Source organism: Polyodon spathula, chromosome 38, assembly GCF_017654505.1.
Source record: "Polyodon spathula isolate WHYD16114869_AA chromosome 38, ASM1765450v1, whole genome shotgun sequence".
Lineage (NCBI taxonomy): Eukaryota > Metazoa > Chordata > Actinopteri > Acipenseriformes > Polyodontidae > Polyodon > Polyodon spathula.
In genome coordinates this window covers 1,377,429-1,398,205 of record NC_054571.1, presented here as the reverse complement: position 1 = coordinate 1,398,205, position 20,777 = coordinate 1,377,429, and the positions used below count along the sequence as shown (strand labels likewise).

Here is a 20,777-nt window from a genome sequence, read left to right as displayed (position 1 = left end):
AACCTCTTTACAATCAGAGACCAATTTCCATCCCCTCAGCTTTATATCCTCTTCGGTCACCGTTTTGTTTTGTTTTTTTATTTACAATTTTTTTTTTTTTTTTTTTTTTTTAGAAAGTTTAAAAGTTTGTGTGAACTCTACGGAGTTCGAGAAGTTGCCCAGCCAAAACTTTGAAAAAAAAGCAAACATATATGCATTATAAAATAGACAGATAGACAGGGCAGTTAACGTGGTTTCATTATGCACACAGTGACTGAAGGGGACATTGAAACCTGAATGAAATCAGAATTGTGCTGCTAAAGCACCAGTATGCAACTTGACAGAAAGCCTATAGCAGCTGTGCTATTACTGAGATTGAACCCAGAGTGCTTTTTCATTACAATACAGGCACGGTTCATTACGCAGGATAAAACAATGCTTCTGGAAATACAAAATTAGCAGCAAGGAATGATTGTTCAGTAATGGGGTGGCCCCCCAAACTCTGTGTGTTCAAATCTGGACGCAGGACAGCTCCCTTGGCAATGCACCCAGGCTTTAATGATTCAGAAGTAAATGCAGACAGACCAGCTTGCTTACAAGTAAGCGGACAGGAAAACAGTTAGGAATGTGTGTGTGTTTTCTTTTTTTCCATTTTCAATGCTGAATCCAAGCTTTTTGTTTCCTTTTTACCTAAACATAGTCCAAGTTAGTAGACCCAGGGCAAGACAACCGTGATCTTCCTATCACCATTTTTAAAAACAGATTTAATACAAACGATAATACCTAAAAAAAAAAAAAAAAAAAAAAAAAACAGGCATGTCAGAACTAGAAATCAATGCGTTGCCCTTTTTGCGATGCCGTTGCTTGGACAGACCGAAAACAAACACCTGTTTTATAGTTTGCGAGTTTGTGGGCGTGGCACTGTGCTTACTCCTCCCACTGGTGCTTTGGGATTGGCCAATTGAAAAAGCGGCTCATTAATAATGTTTTAAGAGGGGCGGGGCTGCATAGCAGCAACTATTTAAGCCAGTTCCCTTGTAAACATTCGCGAGACGCCTTTTCGCTTTTCGCATGGGCTCCCACACTGAATAAAACTGGAGACAATGGCAAGAAGACAGTCAGGGCCAACACACTGAAATCTACACTACAATACTGATTACTGATTACGGCAATGCTTTAGTCTTTTACACTTACAAATTGGTGAGAAACATTGAACATTACAGCCACTTTATAAGCTTAGTTAAGCACAGTTCTCCCGCGAAACAAACAAACAAAAAACAGTGGCTGCAAAACATTATTCCCTTTTAGCTGAAACCCTTTCTTTAACTGAAGAGGGAATCCCTATTTAAGAAATTCCAATATGGATTCAAACTATTTACCGTTAGACCTACTTCTAGGGCTATGCCTTCTCACGCGAATGCTTTCTTTATTTGATTAGATTTTTTTTTTTTGGGGCTAGGGAGGTCATGAAGATTTGCACCCCTGCTTCTGCTGTGGTAAAACAAACTCTAAACCGCGCGACGGCAGGAAAGAGGGCGAGGCGTGTCACATCCCTGCTTTATCACGCTGTTCAACCTCCAGACACAAGGGGGCGCAAAACTGGCAGTAGTGTCCAAAACGATAACATTCTGTCGGTCCTTGATTAAAAACACCTTTGTCACACAATTTTGGCAGGGGGAGCAGGGGGAGAAAATAACTTGCGTTTTTTAATTGTAATCCCTCAACATTAAACTGCACCTCCTAGCCTCCTCGTGGATTTTGACTTTGCCTTCAGTTCGTCAAGCCAGAATGAACAGTAACTAGCAGTAATTAACCCCACAACCAATGAGTATTTTATACTGTCTTAACAATAGTCAGGGCAGTTAAAAAAAACGAATATATATAAATATATATATATCACAACATTACTTTGGCTGCTCTTGTACGTACAATCGGCAAAGCATTATTTGATCAGGAGTGTGGGTGAGATTTAAAGTATCTGTTTCTTCTAGTTCGCCCATAACTGCAAAAAGAAGTAATTTTCTGAATCTAAAGGGTAGATTTGGTCTGCCCACACCCTAGCCAGAGTAAGCCACAGCTGGGCATTGTAAAGCATTTTACATCCATTAGTATTGCACCCACTATGCACCCTGGGGTGACCATGGATAGATGGGTAAGGCAGTTCTCAGTGTTGTCTAGCACTGTAAAATGCTCTAAAAAATGTCTAAGCTTGACGGGAAAGGGCTGACTAAATTAAACCCTTTGTCAATGCCTTATTCTCTCTCTATTCAACTTTATTTCTTTATGCTGGAGTTTTTTTTTAAAAGTTGGACGAACAAAACAAAGATCCATAGGGAGAATAAAGCAGATACAATATCTAGCATAAGGCTTCCTTAACTACCGCTGCCCAGCGTGTGTGTAGTGTGACCTAAGTTTTGCACAAAACAAGACATTGGCAATTGTCCCACTGGAAAGATACTAAACCCACTTTCACCACCCTTCAGAGAGACGCAGAAAACATTACATCTTATATTTACACAGGCACGAGAGAAAGGCAGGCAGTGATATTATATATATAATCATGAGGAAGAAAAAAGCAATAAATAAAAACGAACAACGTCAAGAAATTTCCTTCAAAACTTCTTTTAGAAAAAAAAACAAAACAAGAAAACAAAAACACATTTCTTCTTTACAGGAGAACTTTTTTTTTTTTTTTTAAAACTTCGTCTTTGAAATTAAAGACTTCTTCATATTTCGTGTTCATTTCTCTTTTTCAAGTTCCAGAGCGTGCTCTGTACAAAAAAGTCTTACTTCATACAATTAAAAAAAAAAAAAAAAAAAAACGTCTTTTCCTTAAGACAACAACGTTCCCCACCTTTTTTTTGCTTGCAAAAGAATGCAAAAAAAAAAAAAAGAGAAGGACACAAAAATAACAGTAAAACCTGAGAAAAAAAAGCCAGGTTTTACTGTACTGTACGATAGAGAGACAGATCCCTCCCTATTTGTTGCTGTAGGTTTTCTTTACGCAAAAACCTGCATCTTCGTGCTTTGCTCCTGCACGTGAGGGATCTGGGTGTGGGCTGGACCAACGACGGCTGGGCTGGGGGTGGAGTCTGACCAGTCGGACATGGAATGAGGAGACGGGCTGGACCACTGCTCGGGGGACTCGGGGGAGGGCGTCAGGTAGGGGTGCTCGTTCTGCAGGTGGAGGTAATGCTTGGGCGTGGCGTCGTGGGCTGAGGCGTAGCTGTGCTGGGAAGGCGGGGTCGGGTAATCCTCCACAGGTGGGTTGCTCATCTGCTTGAAGAACTGCGGGGCTTGGGACACGTTCTGCGACTGTGGCTGCTGCTGCTGCTGAGTTGGAGTTTGAGAAGGAGGAGGAGGAGGAGGAAGAGGAGGAGGTGGCTGAGCATCTGGTGGGGTGGCAGAACCAAGCCGGGCCAATTTCTGCTGGTTGACCAAGGCTTGCATTTGCTGCTGCTGCTGCTGCTGCTGCTGAGCTTGGTTCATCTGCTTTTGCTGTTCGGCCACTCTTTGCATTTTGACCGGGCTGTGCTGCTGAACCAGGACTTGAGATCCATGGAACATGCGCTGCTGCTGCTGGAGAATCAGCTGCTGCTGCTGCTGCTGCTGCTGCTGCTGGAGAACAGCTTGCTGATGTTGCTGATGTATGCCAGCCTGGGTCTGGATGGGATGCACCAGGTTGATGACCTGCTGGTTGCACTGGGAGGTGGGGATGCGGGCGTGCCAGTCGAAAGGCACGCTCACCGGGCTCACCATGCCCAGGTTCAGCCCCAGTTGGCCGGCGTTCAGGACGTAGTTGGGCTGCCCCGTGCCGACGTTGACCGAGGACACGGAGACACGCGGCTGCATGGAATTCATTGACAGGATGGCTGCGTTCTGACCCGGACCCGGCAGCTCTCCAATATCGCTCAGCCTCGCCAGGGAGACGGCAAAAGGCCCGTCCAGGAGGCCGCGCACCACCGGGGTGGTGGGAACCGACATGGACGAAGCCTGGTGGAAGATCCCCGCCGACGGCACGGCCGGTGAAGCCGGGTTCGTCACGTAGCCCCCGCGAGGAGAATCCAGTGAGTCGACGGGCGAGAGGGTGACCGAACTTTCCATCAGCGATCCCTGGCAGTCCAGCGACAGCTTCTTGTTCCTGGCTTTGGCAGACTCCTTGGCTTCTCGTGCCAGGCCGGCGTGCTGCTGGCCTGCCCCCTTGGCGCTCGGTCGCCTCGACTTCTTTCCTTGCCCCGTCTGTTTGAGGCCAGGCATGAACGCGCCGGGTGGGCACATGAGCGGGGACATGGTGTGGCCTCCTGCCATGTGGTGCCCCTGCATCCCGTGGCCTTGGGGGCTGCGCACGGTGTTGTACTCGTCCAGCAGCTGCACGATGTCGTGGTGCATCCTGTCCTGCGCGATGTCTCTGGGGAGGCGATCCATGTGGTCCGTTATCTCCCGGTTGGCAAAGTGGTCCAGTAGGATCTTGGCAGCTTCGCAGCTGCCTTCCCGAGCGGCCAGGAACAGAGGAGTCTCCTCCTGCATGAGAGAAGGGACAAAGATCATGAGGGACACACAGTAGCATGCAGCAGGAGATCTGCAAGCTGGAACGAAGCAGGCAGAGCAGATTGCCCGAAGGCAGCAAATCAAGGGAGATCTTGTTACCTTGAGGTCCTGCATATCCTTGTTTGCTCCGTTCTTCAAAAGTGCAAGAGTTGCTTCCACATTGTTCACGGCCGCGGCCCAATGCAATGCGGATTTACCTACAGGACAGAATTACAACACTAAGTCCCAACCATACGAAAGCATGCAGAATAAAGTGTGTACATAAAGTGGTGTTCAGTGCTGTTTGCACACTGAGTTTGCAGATATGCATCTGTAATGCTTTTTCACACCCCATCTATGCTGCACTGTGCTCGCCTTCTGCTTTCGCTTGGCTTTTACCACAGTGGTGAACTTTCACACTAGGCAGGGTATACCATCTTATTCCACGAGCGAGGGGTGACTTGCCTATTTCATCGACAGCGTTGACGTCGGCATGGCACGCAATGAGGTCCTCCACCATGCCCTCCACGGCCAGACGGGCTGCCAGGATCAGAGCCGTCGAGCCGTCGTACATCCTGGCGTCCAGATCCGTAGCTCTGTTTCTGATCAAGATCTGAAAAAAAAAACACACACACACACAACGTCAGCATCAACCGATCCTTAAAGATTCCAGCCCGTTCACAAGCCAGCGACCAGTGCCTTTCTTTTTGATCCAGTCCGAGATTTCCTTACCCTCATTACTTTCGGATTTGCCCGTTTGATTTATTTGCAGTATTAAAGAGCTGTTCTGATCGGAATCCGCGTTTGAGACCCTGATCCCGCTGCAGTTTACTGTGTTCAAAGCACTTTCTAAATATCTTCATCTCACCTGGAAGACCCCCTGCGCGTCTGCAGCCACAGCAGCATGGAGCGGTGTCCGCCCCGTGTTCTCTTGGGCGTTGGCGTCGGCTCCAGCGTCCAGCAGGCGTTTGGCGGCGTCAGCGCGGGCGTAGCGGGCAGCAAGGTGCAGGGCCGACTCTCCGGTCCGGTCGGTCTGGGCTGCCAGGCTGGCGCCCTGGTAGATGAGGTCCGAGATTATGTTGGCTGAAGAATCGTCTGCGTCTTCCTCCTCCACCACCTCGGCCTCCAGCCCACCACCGCAGAACGAGGCCAGCATAAGCGGCGTGAATCCGTCTGCAGAGCCGAAGCATTGAATAAATACATAAAGAAACCATCGCAACAGGGGAACTATCAGGACTGAATAATTGTGACACCGATTTTTAAAAAAGAAATAGCAGTTATGAGGTCATGTGATTAGCTTTTTTTTAATCTGAGGGTTTTGTCTGCTTTCTGCAACATCAGAAAGATTACATACAGTTGGTCACTCAGACCTGTGTGTCCTTTATCACATCCTCTAATTTTTTTTTTAACAGAGAAAAATTCCTGTTAACGTTACCAAATGAGAAACAAGTTGAGGGTATACTCCCTAGTTGCTTGGTTCTAGCTTTGTCATAGTAACAGGGTCTATCTCCCCATGCCAAAAATAGGAGTCCATTAAAAACTGGTGTAAATATATATGATCCATGATCTCTGCTAGAACTGGTGGTATTTTATCTAATACAGAATATGATTTGAAAGCAACTAGATCCCTATTTTGACTTATTTAGCTAAGGTAACAGTATAGCTCTCTGCAATTCCACATGCTTTGTATTTTTCTTTAACTCCTCTATTCATATTGCACGCCCTTACACGAGAGCTATTTTGCTTGTATATTAAAAAGAGTGGCGTTCTACACGCAGCTCAACAAAGGAAGCGGCTTGTCTCCCAGCCGCCCCCCGAACAGGAAAGCAAGAACCGAAGGAATCCTCACCGGGTCCCCTGACGTTGACGTCCATGCAGTCGTTGTCGAACTCCCCCTGGGGGGGCGTCAGAGCCATGGAGGGGGGCATGCGGATGTCGGCCGCGGCCAGGTGGTGCTGCGTCCACTGCCGGGAGTCCACTGCGTCCTCGTTATCCGACGCGGTCCCCGGCTCGTCCACCTGTGACACGGCAAGACTGCGGTCAGCCCGTAGCGATCAGCTCTCCCTAACGGTCACTCTTGAGTTTTAGCCACTCTATCTGCAGACTGCTGCAATGCACTCAATAGCTGTTATGAAGGCAATTTACTTAAATACTTTGCAGGCAGACAGTGTGCATAAAAATATACACACCGTATCACTTTGAAGACAGCTATCAGCCCAAATGTATTGGCTTGCACTGAATCTTGATCAATTTTGGTATTGCAATAATCCAGTGATTTCAATGTTTTTACACTTAGCTATTTTCTGCACTTCATTTTATTGTACCTTTTGACTCTTTTAGATGAAGGCCAGTTAAATAGACCTTAAACTTTTAAGATCATTGCCGTCAGATATACAGCAGCTTCAAAAATAAAACATGCATTGAGTAGATATTTCAGCTCTGCCTTATCAGTGTGAATCAACGTTTCCAATGTTTTTACCTTCAGCCTCTTGGCTTCAGGACAGTCCGTGTCCAGCCACTGTTCGGTGTGATCAGAAAGCAAACTCTGCTCAACAGTCTTTGGCATGTTCCTGAGGAAAAAAAAAACAACAGAACTGGTTTTATTGAACTGTGACTGGATCATGTAGCTAATATCAAACATTGACTGCAGCTATGGTCAAAAGTTTTGCATTACCTAGAATTTTAGAATTGAAACAAAAACTTCTGGGATCAGTTTCCCAAATATCTCAACATTGATCACGGTTGATGAAAACAGTGGTGCAATAATGTATTATTTAAACAGAATAAAGTTGCAAATAAAAATAAGTTTGCAGCTGCCTGCATGCCACCAGCTTGTTAAATTAGGTTTATTTTTCAGATTTTTGGTTTTTTATTTCGAAGGAGTTTGATTCAATGGGGTTGGGACATTCTTGAAACTCGAGTCTTTCCGATAACGACTCGTGCAGTAAAAGTTTTGAAAGGGGCATGAAATAATTTGCCTGTTTAAGAGATTGGTTTAGGACATGACCACACAGAGATTCACAACACAATAGGACCCTTACCTAATTTTTTTTAAAAGGAGATACCGAAGTACCACGATAGTTTAAATAGGAGCAAACGCCAGTGTAAAAAAAATCCTGGTTTTGGCAACACTCATTAATCCAGAGGCTGCAGATCTCAAGTTACACACAGGAATGTAATTAGTTAATAGATCTGTAACTTGGAGCCAAACCATTCAAGGTCTTAGAAATCAATCCGACTCTTAACACCTAGCCAATGCAATGACGCCAGTGCAGGTGTTGTAAGATCACAGGATTCTGATCTAATTAAGACCCGCCGAGCAGCCAAGTTATGAACATACTTTAGCTACTGAGAGCATTTATTTTTTTAACACCCTGCAGTCTGTAACAGCCGGGTCCTCGCTGACGCTGTCATTTCCTTACTTCATCCCTAAGGCGTCCTGCCCGACCGGCTCCCTGCGGTTCTTGTTGCTGCTCGTCTCCTTCTTCAGGAAGAACCCTTCCGGAAACCAGAGGGTGCTGTGCTCCCGTTTGCGCCTAGCAACCAGGACGCCCAGGATGAGAATCACTAGGAGAATCACCGCGGCAACCACCACCAGGGGGAGGAGCTTATTCAACTCGGGATTGACTGGCGGGTCAATCCTCTCGCCTGTACAGAGACAGAGAGAGAGAGAGAGAGAGAGAGAGAGAGAGAGAGAGAGAGAGAGAGAGAGAGAGAGTTCTCCCCACGTAAGGCTCTTTAAAGAAAATAACTCCCCTCAATAAACCCGTTAAGGGCCCTGGAAGGGGGATAGGTAAAACTTTTTTTTCCCAGTTTTTTTTTTTTTTAAAGAACAAACAAAAACAGTGTGGCTTACTGACCCCGGACTTCTTTGAGGGGATAGGGAAAGCGCAGTCTTTCCACGGCAGATAACGCTCCCAGGTAATCAGCCGCATTCTCCGCAGTGAGGAAGCACTTGGACGGGTCTGAGCCAGTGACACAGAGGCGATTGTCAATCTCCAGGTACACAATGGTGCTGAAACAGAAGGAAGAAAGTCACTGCCGAGCTGAATGAAGGCAGCTGAATCCCTGTTACAGAGCTGCTTGTGACGCTGCTCGACTGAAATGTCAGCTTTGCCACAATTTGTTTTATTCTGTCTTAGAAACTGCTGGCTATGGCTGGTTTGCGTGTCTCATTTGTGATACTTTTCCCAGCACTGTGTTCAGAACTGTTACCCCATAACACAAGTGACCACTCAATTTCGGTCAATCCTTTACGAGTCATGGAAAAATCAGAGAAAGCTTCTGACCAGAAAGTTTAAAACCAGGCCACACAAAATACACCCTGAACTGGTTAAACCATTTATTATTAATGAATGACTTATTTATTTTATCCAAAGTTAGAGATGACTGCTGCTGCAGAGTCACTTAGTCACTCAGTTTGACGTCTCATCCGAAGGACAGAGCACAAGCAGGTGATTGCTCACACACACAGTGAGTCAGCGGGTAAGCTCCTCAAAACCGCAGCTACAGCCTGCTGTGGCTGGGTGTGACAGAACAGGGGCTCACCCGATGATTTCCTGCTCCAGCTCTCTCTTCTGGATGCGGGACTGGCTCCGGTAGAAGGGGTAGATCATGTCCTCTCCGTTCTCGTCCTGGCGGAAGCGCAGGGTGGTGTGGAGGATGAAGCTGAGTTTCTGGAGGAAGGCTGTGCTGGTTCGACGCAGCTCCTGGGGCGGGAGCAGCACTGTGATGACCAGCACGCCCTCCGCCAGGTTTTCGGCCACGCCCCTGGCACAGTCCAGCCCATCCCAGCCACACTCCTCGCTGTTGCAGCCCTGATCGCAGCTCCCGTCCGCGTAGTGGTCAATGCAGTACTGCTCGTAGATCGGGCTAGACCAGAAGGAAACCAAAATAGTATTAAGCGCACCGACACAAGCCTTTCACGCAATGCTCAGCACGCTGTCAATGTGGGTTTGTGCTCTGCTCCAGACTGGATAAACCTTTATAAAAGTTTACTGCTGTAAAAGCACAGCACAGTGTAATAAAGCATCGGTAAGCACCAAGGAGGGGCCACACTGTTTACAATGCAGCCACATCAATTCAGCGCTGGCCAATGGAAACACCAGACTGTCCACAATTACAGCCAGTGAAAGTGTCGTCCCCTCTCTTATAAAAGTTTACCACAGCAAAACCACAACGGAAGCATGGTAAAGCACAGGCAGGCATTGTAAAGAATTGCAAAGTATAGTAAAGCACATTGTTAAACACGGCTGACTAAGGTAAGCTCTGGTAAATGCACAGCACAACCATGGGAAAACCGCAAAAAATACAGCTCACAAACCCCGTGGTAAACTTTTATATAAGGTAACTTTCTTTTGGCCAGTTCAAAGAAGATTTGAAACCCCTAGGCAGTAACATGTGCCCAGCCATGCATCTGAGCTGTGAAGGGAGCTTCATCGCAGCGGCCGCCACAGACAAGATCAGCTGATTTTACACACGGCCCTCGAGATCAGGAACCGGGGTGCGGGGCGGAGAGTGAGCCCTTACCTGCAGACCCTCTCTTTCTTCTTGCAGTCAAAGTTGTCATACAGACACTCGGGGGTGTTGCACGCCTCGTCACACAGGCTGTTGTTAAACACCTTCCAGCACTGCTGGGCCTCGCACTTCTTCCAAGGGTTCACAGTGAGTGAGCAGTCTCCTCTGTCCCACTGGCAGTTGTGCGTGTTGCACTCCCTGTCGCAGACGCCATCGTCCGCTTTGCCCCGGCACGCCGCCAGAGGGCAGGAGGGCTCCGGCGTGGGCGGGGGAGGGAGCATGCGCGTGAGACTCTGCTCGCACCTTTTGCCGTTGAAGCCGTGACGGCACAGGCACTGGAAGAAGGGGAAGGTGGCGTCCTTTCGACATGTGCCCCCGTTACGGCAAGGCTGGTTAGCGCAGCTGCCATTCTCCCGCAGGTGGCAGTCGGGCCCGGCGAAGCCTGGGGCGCAGTTACAGCGGGCGCCCAGCTGCGTGTTCACGCAGGTCCCCCCGTTGTAGCAGGACATCTCCCGGCATGACAGCAGGCTCCTCTCGCAGTTAGGCCCCACGTAGTTCTAAGAAATAAAGTCACGAACAATGATGAAAAACCTCAAAACGAAAAGCGTTTAAGAAAAAAACGAACTGCGTCAGCTAGCTTACGTACCAGCTGACAAGTGCAGCTGTATCCCAGCGCGGAGTTGACTGTCTCTGAACATTTTCCCCCATTTTGACAGGGCTGAGACTCACACATGTTGATGGTACTCTGGCATCTTCGTCCTGCAGAAGAGTAGATCGTTCATTAATAAATAAATAGAAAAAAAACAGAATGAAAAGCTTCACAATATCATCATTCCTGTTCTTTCAGCCTGTCTCAATATAGACTTTACGTACTGCTCTGGCCTTCATAACGTCGACGGAAACCTGCTGAATAATGTTACGTTGACACTCTGCTTTGTAGTTTTCCATGTACTTAATGAAAAACTGACAAATACTTAAAAATGTGACATGAGACACTGCATTACTATTATGGCTTCCGATAGACTTTTGCAATCTCATTTTGTAGTTTCTTTTGATTACATGATGTTAAATAAAATCCCTAATTATGTTCATAGAGTTAAAAAGATGTCTCAATCCTAAAATTCCAGGTGATGCAAAACTTTTGTGATTTGGGATTACAAATCGTTGTTATACTAACTTGTTGCATCCTACTTCATATTGAATTCTAGTAGTATTATCTGCACTGGCTGTAAACTACACTATATTTTAAATAGCTTGCATTGTAACCCTGCACTGCCCTGTAACACCTGTAAGTTGTCTTGGATAAAGGCTTTAGCCAAATCAATGAATAAAACATGAAAAGAAGCTGCATTGCCGTGCGGTTCTCTGCCTCTCTCACCATTGAAGCCAGGCTTGCAGACACATTGATAGTCGTTGGGCAGTTGGATGCAGTCCAGGGTATTGGAGGGGTTGCAGGGGTTCGAGTGGCACTCGTTGATGTCCCCCTCGCAGCGTTCCCCAGTGAACCCCGGGGGACAGTTGCACCTGTATCCCCCGACCTTGTCCACGCACGTCCCGTTGTTCATGCACTTGGGGGCTCGGCCGCTCGGACTGGGAGAGCAGTCGTCTTCGTTGATCTCACACAGCACTCCTGAGAAAAGAACGAAAACCGTCAAAAGAAACGTCAGCTTTCACCACAGTGGGTGAGGTCGCTCTGACTTCCAAACCGAAAACATTTTTTTCCCCCCAAAGTTCCACTCCGGGTCTTTGTTCCAACCCCTATTTGAAATGGTTCAGTTTAACCCTGAAGTAGTTCATTATGTCATTTTACCTGCTAAACCTGGAGTGGAATACCCCTCCAGGACTGGGATTGGACACCTCTTGTTTTAAAACTCTCAGGGACTCCCATTGCATAGCGATTTGATCCATTCCTGGTTTTACTAAAGATGCACACAAGCTTGTTACCTACACACTGTGGCTGATCAAGCTTGTATTAAAACCTGGAACAGGTCAAACTGCCATGCAGCGGGTGTCCCAGCCCCGTGACTCTGCATTTAAACACCACCAATCTGCACATTCGCTGGTGTCAAGTGAGATCCTGCAACACGCAATAGATACTCCAGCGCTGTTCGTTATTCACTGCATTACTAACCTAGCGTCCCGGGGGGGCAGGAACAGATATAGTGTCCGACCAGGTCGATGCAGGTGCCCCCGTTCTGACAAGGGTGAGACTGGCACTCATTCACCTCCGTTTCACAGCTTGGCCCAGCGTAGCCCGGCATGCACTGGAAGAGAGAAAACAGACAATGAATAAATCAAGTTAAACTCAGCATCACATTTCGGAACATGACTATCTACTGTAAAAAAAAAAAAAAAAAAAAAAAAAAAAATAATAATAATAATAATAATAATAATAATAATTCACCAGCTAGTTTAACAGCCATAGTACTTCAAAGGGTTAGTTAGAACTACAAATTCTAAAAGCTGTTAAGTTTACCTCCAATAAGAGGACCAGTGATATTTAATACTTAAAAGAAATTCAGCGATAGAAAGATTCTGCTGGTTTTGCTCAGTGAATGGACTGACTGGTAAGTTTTAAGACTTTTAAAGTCTACGCTGTTGAGTGCGCAAGAGTTATCATTCCTTACTTCACAGACGTGTCCTCCCACGTAGCTCCTGCAGGTGGCGCCGTTGCGGCAGGGATTCTGCTCACACTGGTTGATCTCACTTTCGCAGTAGCTGCCAGTATATCCCTTCGAACAGCGGCAGTAATGCGTGCTGCCTGTGTTCACGCAGTGACCCCCATAGCGGCAAAGCTGGTCAATTCCCAAACCTGCACAACAATTAAACCTCTAAATAACACTAAACAGGACAAGCATAGCCAGCCCCTGTGCTCAAGAAACAGAATCGAGTTACATATATAAAGTAGCTTTTCTCATTTCAAAAACGCTTGGGCATTACAGGGTTAAAACTACGCTGGCCAAACATCTACTTGCCCTCAAGCATCATAAAGCTCAGTAGTGACGTGTACTGCATTCAGACCGATGGGTTAAGAAATGGCATGAAATGAAAAGGCTTGGTTTGAAAGGCTGGGAAGGTTTTGGGGGGGTCGTACCTCTCTGGGAAGCAGCTGCCTCACAGGAGAGGCTCGGGATGTCGCAGTACCGTCCGGTCCAGCCGCTCGGACACTCGCACGTGTAAACGGATTCCTTCTGTCGACAGCGTCCTCCGTTCTTACAAGGAGACCTGCTGCACCAATCCACCGTGTTCTGAAAGACGAACACCCGTCGATCATTCTGTCTCTTAACACGGAGATAAGCACCACCTTAAGGTACAAGGGACACGTGTGTCCCACTAATAAAAATGAGGATTGCTTTCTTCTTTTGCAACGAGGTGCACGAAACAGGGGTGGAAAATGTGCTGACAGCTTGGATCAGTTTCCTCCTCCTGACGCTCTCAAATGTATTTTAAGAAGAAGTTTGAACAACAAGCGCTCCATTCCTTGTGCATCTTAAGGGGTTAAGCAGTGCAGTGGAAGAGTGATTCTTGGTTCCCCGGAGAGAGGGTGGCGGTATCATTTTATTGCCCGATTGTTGTGAACAAGAGAGATTCGACTGTGGGTCAGTGTAGTAAAATAATAATAAATACAAATAAATAAATACACTTAGAACGAATTAAAATTGATCTTAAATTGAATTGGAATTGGAATTGATTTTAAAATGGAACTGGAATTGAGAAACAGGAATTGACCCCCGACCCTGCAGGTGAACGGCTGTTCTTACCTGACAGCGTGAGCCGGTGAATCCCAGAGGGCAGGTGCAGCGGTAGGACTCTAACCCATCCAGACACACTCCCCCGTTCAAGCAGGGCTGGGAGTCGCACTCGTTGATCTCGAACTGGCAGTTGGAGCCCGTGAAGCCAGCCCGGCAGTGGCAAGTGTAGCCGTTGATCTCGTCGAAGCAGGTCCCTCCGTTAAAACAGGAACTGCAAAAATGGAAAGAAATCGAAGCAGCAGACGTCAGTCTCACCCATTACCTGTATGAAATCCATTAATAGTGGTCTCCTGTTTTGCAGGCAGCGATTAATTAGCTCCTTTCCAATGCAATTTTTGTACGTGTCCCACAATAATAATAAAAAAAAAAAGCGAGCGGCGACCGTTTGCTTCTCCCTTACCTCTCAGTGCAGTCAGGGACGTTGATCTCGCAGTGTATGCCAGCGAAGCCCAGCTTGCAGGTACAGGTGTAGCTGTTGACGTAATCGGTGCAGGTGCCCCCGTTGCGGCAAGGGCTGCTGTGGCACTCGTTGATTTCCACGCCACAGCGGGTGCCCATGAAGCCCGGCATGCAGGTGCACTTGAAGGAGTTGACCCCGTCGACGCAGCTGCCGCCGTTCAGACACGGATCTGTCGAGAACAACGAGACGGGTCGGAACGCAGCCAAGCACGGCACACACTGTAACAGCAGAAGCCTACAAAGAGGAGTGCAACGCAACACGTTATTCAACAGGTTTCACTCCACTCACTCGGGGCGCAGTCGTTGGTGTCAGTCTCACAGTTGACCCCGGTGAAGCCAGGTCGGCAGGTACAGGTGAACCCCCCGAGGGTGTTGGCGCAGGTACCCCGATTCTTACACGGGCTCGTGGCACACTCATTGATATCCATGTTGCACCTCTGACCTAGAAAACCAGGGGGCAAGGGAGAGATCAGACACAGCTGGTGGGGGAGAAGTTAGCCCCAAGTTCACAAAGTTCCTCTGTCACTTCAAAAAACATATTATGCTGGAGTGCTGATTCAAATGCTTTTTTGTGTGTGTGACCCCCAAAACATATCGCTCTGTCTTCTGTGAGCAACCTTAAAACCTACTTAGTTTACCAGTTATCGGACAGGTTTGTAGAAATCTCATTTTTCATATAAAAGTTTACCACTGTTTTTTCCACCCCATGCTTTTCCCCATGGTTATACTATGCATTTACCATAGCTTACCCTGGTCTGTTTATTAATATGCTTTCCCATACCTCTCTGTGCTTTACAATGCTTACCCATGCTACTCTCTATCACACTTTGCTACGCTTTTACTCTGGGACTTTACCTTGCCAGCCCGGAGCACAGGTGCACACAAAGCTCTCGTAGTCTGGGCTGTGCTCACAGACCCCTCCGTTCTCACAGGGGCTGGGTGAGCAGGGGGCCAGCACGTCTGCGCAGTCGCGACCTACAGACAGATCGAACGTTTTCAAAATGCAAGAAACCAAGCCAGTTTCAAGCTGTCTCAGCAAACGCAGACAGCAGAGTAAAACAGGTGCCTTCTCCAACAACAAACTGACATTCGTTTCAAAGCAAGACCCACCGTCTCCGACTGCACGGACCGCTCACCTGTATAGGGCAGGTCACACAGGCAGGTGTAACTGGCAACGCCGTCAACGCAGGTCCCTTTATTCAGGCAGGGGTTCGAGGCACAGTCATTGATGTTGGTTTGACACAAGTTCCCTGGAAATGAAAATGATTGGAAAGGTTAATGCAAACGTATTGGGGGAATACAGCTGTGGACAAAGGTTTTGCATCACCCAGAATTTTAGGATTGAGATGTAATTTAAAAAACAAAAAAACAAAAAACTGTGTGAACCTAAATTTGATTGAACATCGTGTAACCAAAGAAACTGCAAAACGATATCGCAAAAGTCTACCGGAAGCCATAATAGTAGGTCAGTAGTATTCCGAGTTTCATTTTTCCATTGTTTTTCGTTAAGTATATGGAAAACTACAAAAGCGGGTAGGCAATTCAATATGTTAACGTAACATTATTTGGCAGGTTGCGTTCCACTTTAGGAAGCAGGATGACTTCATGCTTAGGGGAGATGCAAATCTCTTTGCCGCAGCTTGTTTGTTCACTGTCTGTTCTTGGGCCAGGCCCAGCCAGGCTCACGCAGTCTCTGCCCACCTCTGAAGCCCTCTTTGCACTTGCAGGTGTAGCCGTTGACCTGGTCCATGCAGGTGCCCCCGTGCAGACAGGGGTTCGAGTGGCACTCGTTCCTGTTGAGGTCACAGTTCATCCCCAACCAGCCCGGCTCACAGTCACACTTATAGCTGCAGAGGAGAGGAACCCGAGAGTGATCAATCAGTTAACCTTGAAGAACCTTTGCTTCATCCTTTACCCCCAATGGAATATGCACAGGAAAGCCTGTTACAGGAGCTAGGGCAGGGTATTTTTAAATGATTCCCTATGGCTACACTATGTGTTTACCATAGTTTTCCTTTACTATACCTCACAATGCTTTACCATGCTTTCCCTGTGTTTTATTATTATACACTGCAATGCTTTTACAATGGGGAGCCTTTAAGAAGGGCGGTGATGTCGCTGTAACGGTGGACAGCACAGTATTTGCAGTGATGTGGCTGCAGAGCAAAGGGCGTGGCCCCTCCTGGGCGTGTCTAGAAAGCCCATCGCAGATCACTGTCGCCGTGGTAAACTCTGACAAGGCCTCTCACCCGTTAACGTCGTCGTGGCAGGTCCCACGGACGCAGGGGCTGCTGCTGCACTCGTCCACCTCGGAGTAGCACAGCGGGTCGTGGAAGCCCTCCGGACACTGGCAGCGGAAGCCGTTCTCCTCGTCCACGCAGGTGCCGCCGTTCCGGCAGGGGTTCGACTGGCACTCGTCAATCTCCACGTTGCACAGGGGGCCTAGAGGGATCGGGGGGAGACGTTACAGAAAGAAAGAAACGTCTTCTCTGGTTATCTCTGTCCAAACATTTGTCCCTGGTTAGAAAAGTGAAGGTTCCCAGCGCCGAATGCACTTCATCATCTGGTAAATGTAATATTAATAATAATAATAATAATATAAATAATAATAATAATAATAATAATAATAATAATATGCAGTTATTCACCTGTGAAGCCAGGCTTGCAGATACAGTCATAGCGGTTAATTCCATCTTGGCAGATGCCATAATCACAAGGATTGCTGGCACAGTCGTCATAATTAATCTCACAGTTAGTACCTGAAATCACAAACACCAGGATATGCAACAAAGGTGAGTACAGCGACATACACGCACCTATGCTGTATGTGTGTGTCTATCTATCTATCTATATATACATACACACACACACACATTAAGAAAAGGAAAAGTTTGTTTTTTCGGATGTACACAAAAAGTTTATTTCAGGACGTTTCGGACAAAAGCCCTTCTTCGGCTCTGTAAAGAAAATCAAACACTGTGCAGTAAACGTGTTCTACAACCTTATTAAAATGTAACACCTGCAAACTTTTCTGTAAAAAAAAACCTGAATCTATAGAGCTGCAAGCCAGCTGGTAATGTGCGTGAGTCTTACCCGACGTCCCGGGCTGACAGTGGCACAGGTACTTGTTCACCAGGTCCATGCATTTTCCCCCGTTCTGGCAAGGGTTGCTGTGACACTCGTTCACCTGGTTCTCGCAGCGGTAGCCCGTGTAGCCCAGCTCGCAGACACACGTGAAGCTGGCGATGCCATCCACGCAGGAGCCGTGGTGGCACGGGTCCGGATCACAGTTATTACTGTTCCTCTCGCAAACGGTGCCCTCGAAACCTGGAGAGGCAGAATTCAAATCAATCGAGCGAGCAGGCAAGAAATACCACAGCAAAAAAAAAAAAAAAAAAAAAAAAACGAAGGCAAGCACGCAAACGTTTCAGCCGGTTCCTTTTTCGGTTTCTTATAATTGCACGTTGGTATTTTGCTTTGCAATGTTGAGATCTTTCAAGCTGAAGAAGATTCGGGGGAGCTCGAGACTCAAGTGTTTGCGCTCCCTGACACTGTTCAGGGTGCAGCCCACTTGGAATCCCGTTTCTGCACGTTGGTTATTTTTTGATAAAGGTCCACTTTATTTACACACTCAGGTTTCTCCGCCCCGCAAAATGCTTGCAAGAGAGATAAGTGAAGTTATTTATTTACTTAATTTTGATTGTTTGACTGAAGCAAATTCCCTTCTAGCAGAGTTCTGGTAAACGCTGAAGCAAGAACTAATCTTAAGCGTTATTTCAACTAATTATTTTAAGTCTATTTTGATGTATTAATAAAGTCGGATTTTGATGAAGCTGCAACACTATCTGTGTATTCAATATACAGCTGTGGCCAAAAGTGTGGCATCACCCTATAGAATTAACTCATTGTGCTTCATAAAGTCGAACGAAACCTGCTGAATAATGTTACATTAACATGTGACAGTTTGAAATCTAACATGCAATACTGTACTACTATTATGGCTTCCGGTAGACTTTTGCAATCTCAATTTGTAGTTTCTTTGATTATGTGATGCTAAATAAAAGATCTAAAGTATGTTTAATACAGTTTTTTTTTTTTAATTCTGCCTCAATCCTATCATTCTAGGTGATTCAAAACTTTTGGTCATAACTGTACGTATTCTGTTTTGTACTAACTGTGTTAGGTACTAAGTTTTTACTCTGAACTTAAATGTGGACATAATTACTAGATAGTTTTTAAAATCTGGTTTACTGGTCATCATAAAACTGACTGGGGTTTTATAACTTTTATAAAAATTAAACGAGGCAGCTACTTATTAACAACAAGCAACCTGCTTTCTTTTGTTGCCTGCAAAATAATTACATTTTTTTTTGCTTTCCTGAAATTTGAACGGAATTAAAATGCAAACTAACACAAACCCTCTTCCAGAATTCTTAATTTTTTTCCTTTCACATGACAACAGCACTATTAATTTCCTGTTTATGAGGGACGTCCTGTCAAACGGGTTCTCTCACTCAGCCTCTCCCCCCTAATAGCCACCAAGGGGGTCTCGCTCAAAAACTCACAAACCTGCTTTTGTTCCCTGCAAATATTCCGTGAGCCTCTAACACAATGCCCATCACATCCAATAGGCTTTCCCTGTGCCTGTGATAAGGCACTGTGAATACTAAGTAGACTTTGGCAAACAATGCAGCTTTATCTGTTGAATAGAGAGCAGCTAGGAGTGGACCCCTCTTAAAAAAAAAAAAAAAAAAAAAAAAAAAACCTGACGCTTTCTTAAAGCTCATCTCTTATCCAAGTGCAGCCAATTCAGAAGAATCATTAGAATCCAACCATCTCTTTAACTCTGCCCCCCCCACACACACACACACACACACACACACACACACACACCCCTCTCCCCAACCCTCCCCTCGCCGGAAACCTTGACCCAAGCAGCGTGAAGAACAATAAAAGCTATCAATTAAAATGCATCTGCTGCACGCTGCCTACCAGGCTTCTCATGCACTGCTACTGACGTCAGGGATGTGTTGGAGATAAGAACACACAGAGAACTGCAGTGTGTTTCAACAAGTGTGAACGCACTTGGAAGGCACGGACAAACTCATTCGTTCTGAATCCCAACCAATTAAGCAAATCCACAATAAAAAGCGTGACTTTACAGAACCTACAGCTGTGGCCGAAAAGTTTTGACCCTATAGAACGAACTCGCTTTGCTTCATAAACTCGAACGAAACCTGCTGAATAATGTTACGTTAACATACTGCATTACACACCGCTTCTCCGTATAGTTAAAAAGAAACACTGAAAAATGTGACATTTCGAAATCTGACTTGAAACACTACTGTTACGGCTTCCGGTAGACACTTGCGATATCATTTAAGCTTTTGTTTTTATTATGTCTCAAATCCCCCAATTCTCGGTGTATTTTTGGCCACAGCTGTATCTTATAATGACAGTAACGTCAAAGGGGGGGGGGGGGTAACTCACCTTCAGCGCAGTAGCATTCATACCCATTGGGTCTGTCGAAACACTTGGCCCCGTTCTGGCACGGCGTGCTGGCGCATTCGTCAATATCAATCTGACACATAGAGCCTGTAAAACCTGCGCAACAATTATTATCATTATTATTATTAGTATTATTATTATTATACAACTGTCGATGTTACAGAACCAGCTCTTTATTTGAAGCGTCTTAAGATCTGTTTATTTTTTAGACGGTGATGTAAAACTTGCATTTGGGTACTGTAAATATGATCTATAGTTTCCTAATTTTAGATAGCCTCTAGTAATGTCCTGTTATACAAGCACTTGGTAACTGCAGGTGAAACAAGCTCTTTATAGTAGTAAAATGGAAATAGCTGAACCCTCTTCATGCATGAAGACCTCATATGGGGATGGCTAAAAAAATTAATAGATATTCTTGTCTTTATATGGGGGCATAAGGAAGATGCAAATGCATAACAGCCTAATATGAGGATGCACATTTTTTTCAACCATATAAAGCAATGGAAATTTAAAAAATCAATTAAACATATGTTTATTTTTTTGTCCAAAACTATGTTTTTCAGGTGTTTTTAAACATAATTAATACATGAAAGGGTTAACCCTAACCCTAACCCTAACACCCAGCACTGCCTGCTAAAACAAAGTCCTCCCGTGTCCATATATAACATGCTAAAATTATTCTATAGTGCTGTCAAAAAATTATTCCATCAAAAAAAAACAAAAAAAACAATCCAATTGCATTGACAGTATTATTTGTCAACACATTAGTCCTACATGATAAGGCACAGTATATAAGACAGGAGCGCTTTGTGACAATGGGTTATTCTGAACGTTCTTCAAGTTCGTTTCAGTCTCAATAGCTGTATTCCGTGTATTGTGAGATGGGCAGGGAAGGGGGAGGGCAGGCGGTTGGTTTGTGGGATAGTGGTGTCTGCCCCAGATGTAAATTGGATCTAGAAAGAATCGAGGCAGACTCTCATTAAAGGACTGTTCTTGCTGCTTTTTCTGCCTGCCTGCCTCCCTCCTCGCCTGTCG

At 46.0% G+C, this 20,777-nt stretch overlaps 1 protein-coding gene across 1 annotated transcript in view; it reads right to left on the bottom strand.

Moving 5' to 3' along the window:
- Window positions 1-470: 470 nt before the first annotated feature.
- The window catches only part of notch3 (notch receptor 3), a 52,044-nt gene continuing 31,737 nt past the window's right edge, over window positions 471-20,777 (bottom strand). Inside the window, exons 10-34 of the mRNA XM_041235726.1 lie at window positions 19,725-19,838; window positions 17,328-17,561; window positions 16,883-16,993; window positions 16,484-16,676; window positions 15,936-16,081; window positions 15,371-15,484; window positions 15,090-15,209; window positions 14,524-14,676; window positions 14,176-14,404; window positions 13,785-13,986; window positions 13,118-13,271; window positions 12,651-12,835; window positions 12,155-12,287; window positions 11,402-11,653; window positions 10,670-10,782; window positions 10,036-10,580; window positions 9,055-9,378; window positions 8,367-8,521; window positions 7,929-8,154; window positions 6,986-7,076; window positions 6,356-6,524; window positions 5,375-5,679; window positions 4,972-5,119; window positions 4,627-4,724; window positions 471-4,500 (exon numbers count right to left, since the gene is read on the bottom strand). Of these exons, the coding sequence (XP_041091660.1) occupies window positions 2,980-4,500; window positions 4,627-4,724; window positions 4,972-5,119; window positions 5,375-5,679; window positions 6,356-6,524; window positions 6,986-7,076; window positions 7,929-8,154; window positions 8,367-8,521; window positions 9,055-9,378; window positions 10,036-10,580; window positions 10,670-10,782; window positions 11,402-11,653; window positions 12,155-12,287; window positions 12,651-12,835; window positions 13,118-13,271; window positions 13,785-13,986; window positions 14,176-14,404; window positions 14,524-14,676; window positions 15,090-15,209; window positions 15,371-15,484; window positions 15,936-16,081; window positions 16,484-16,676; window positions 16,883-16,993; window positions 17,328-17,561; window positions 19,725-19,838 (6,035 nt within the window). The 3' untranslated portion in view covers window positions 471-2,979. The remainder of the gene's footprint in view (window positions 4,501-4,626; window positions 4,725-4,971; window positions 5,120-5,374; window positions 5,680-6,355; window positions 6,525-6,985; window positions 7,077-7,928; window positions 8,155-8,366; window positions 8,522-9,054; window positions 9,379-10,035; window positions 10,581-10,669; window positions 10,783-11,401; window positions 11,654-12,154; window positions 12,288-12,650; window positions 12,836-13,117; window positions 13,272-13,784; window positions 13,987-14,175; window positions 14,405-14,523; window positions 14,677-15,089; window positions 15,210-15,370; window positions 15,485-15,935; window positions 16,082-16,483; window positions 16,677-16,882; window positions 16,994-17,327; window positions 17,562-19,724; window positions 19,839-20,777) is intronic.